Source organism: Mandrillus leucophaeus, unplaced genomic scaffold (assembly GCF_000951045.1).
Source record: "Mandrillus leucophaeus isolate KB7577 unplaced genomic scaffold, Mleu.le_1.0 Scaffold551, whole genome shotgun sequence".
Classification (NCBI taxonomy): Eukaryota; Metazoa; Chordata; class Mammalia; order Primates; family Cercopithecidae; genus Mandrillus; species Mandrillus leucophaeus.
In genome coordinates, this window is record NW_012105931.1 from 449,218 (window position 1) to 450,342 (window position 1,125).

A 1,125-nucleotide genomic window follows, 5' to 3' on the forward strand; every position below is an offset into this window, starting at 1 on the left:
GGGGTTTCACCATGGCCAGACTGGTCTTGAACTTCTGACCTCAGGTGATCTGCCCACCTCGGCCTCTCAGAGTGCTGGGATTATAGGCATGAGCCACCGCGCCTGGCCTCTCCTGGCGAATTTTGTATTTTTAGTAGAGATGGGGTTTCTCCATGTTGGTCAGGCTGGTTTCAAACTCCCGACCTCAGGTGATCTGCCTGCCTCAGCCTCTGAGTGCTGGGATTACAGGTGTAAGCCCCCGTGCCCGGCCACTGTGCCAGTCTTTTTCCCAGTTGGTGGAGCTCTTCAGGTGTAGAAAGGCAGCCTGGGTTTTCTCTTTGACCCTCAGGCTTGCCTTGGCGTATCATACATCAGCTCAGGGAAAATATATGTAAGGCATGAACAGAAATCTGGCTGCCCTTCAAAAGCCATTATGTTAGCTATGAATCTGTGGCATGGATTGGGTGAGTCTGTTAGTGGGTGACAGCAGGGTGAGGCATCTATTGGATGTTGGTGAGGTATCTGTGGCTGAGAGAAGAGGGGGTGTCTGGGTGATGGTGGGTCTCATAGCTGAGGGCCTTGGGCAGTTGGTCAGTGGACAATGGTGGATGGGGCATCTGGGTAGTGGTGAGGTGCCCGGGGATGAAGAGGGAGACAAAGTCTGTAAGGAAGCAGGGAGTGGGGAGGTTGGACTGGTGATGCACCAAGGACCCGGGATGCTCCTGGGAGGCTGCGTCCTGCTTTCCTGGGGGGCTCTGAGCTGAGTTTGTCTGAGTGAGGAGTGTGGTTGTATCGCTGAGTAAAAGGAGTAAAAGGATCCCGCTGACACATTTCTCATCCTTCTAGGTTGTTCTTCGTGGGCTCCCGGGAGGGCCATCTCCCAGACCTTCTGTCCATGATCCACATTGAGCGTTTTACACCTATCCCTGCTTTACTGTTCAATGTAAGTTTTGCCAGGACCATGGGGCTTGGGCGGATCTGTGCATTGCTCCTTCTGATTTGTGCTAAGTTGTTAAATAAGAGGGACCCTGAGAAAGGTCTTGCTCTAAGATTTGAAAAACAGGTCATTTTTTGTTGTCATTTAGTTCTTTTATAGTTTTACTAAGTTTAAATTTTGGATTAATCTGGAATTTATATTTTAGCATA

General features: G+C 50.3%; 1 protein-coding gene across 2 annotated transcripts in view; it reads left to right on the plus strand.

Annotated features, from left to right (window-relative positions):
• Positions 1-1,125, plus strand: part of SLC7A6 (solute carrier family 7 (amino acid transporter light chain, y+L system), member 6) — a 42,295-nt gene that overhangs the window by 34,330 nt on the left and 6,840 nt on the right. For both annotated transcript variants that reach the window (XM_011997991.1, XM_011997990.1), the window contains one exon: positions 826-922. In XM_011997991.1, the coding sequence (XP_011853381.1) occupies positions 826-922 (97 nt within the window). The remainder of the gene's footprint in view (positions 1-825; positions 923-1,125) is intronic.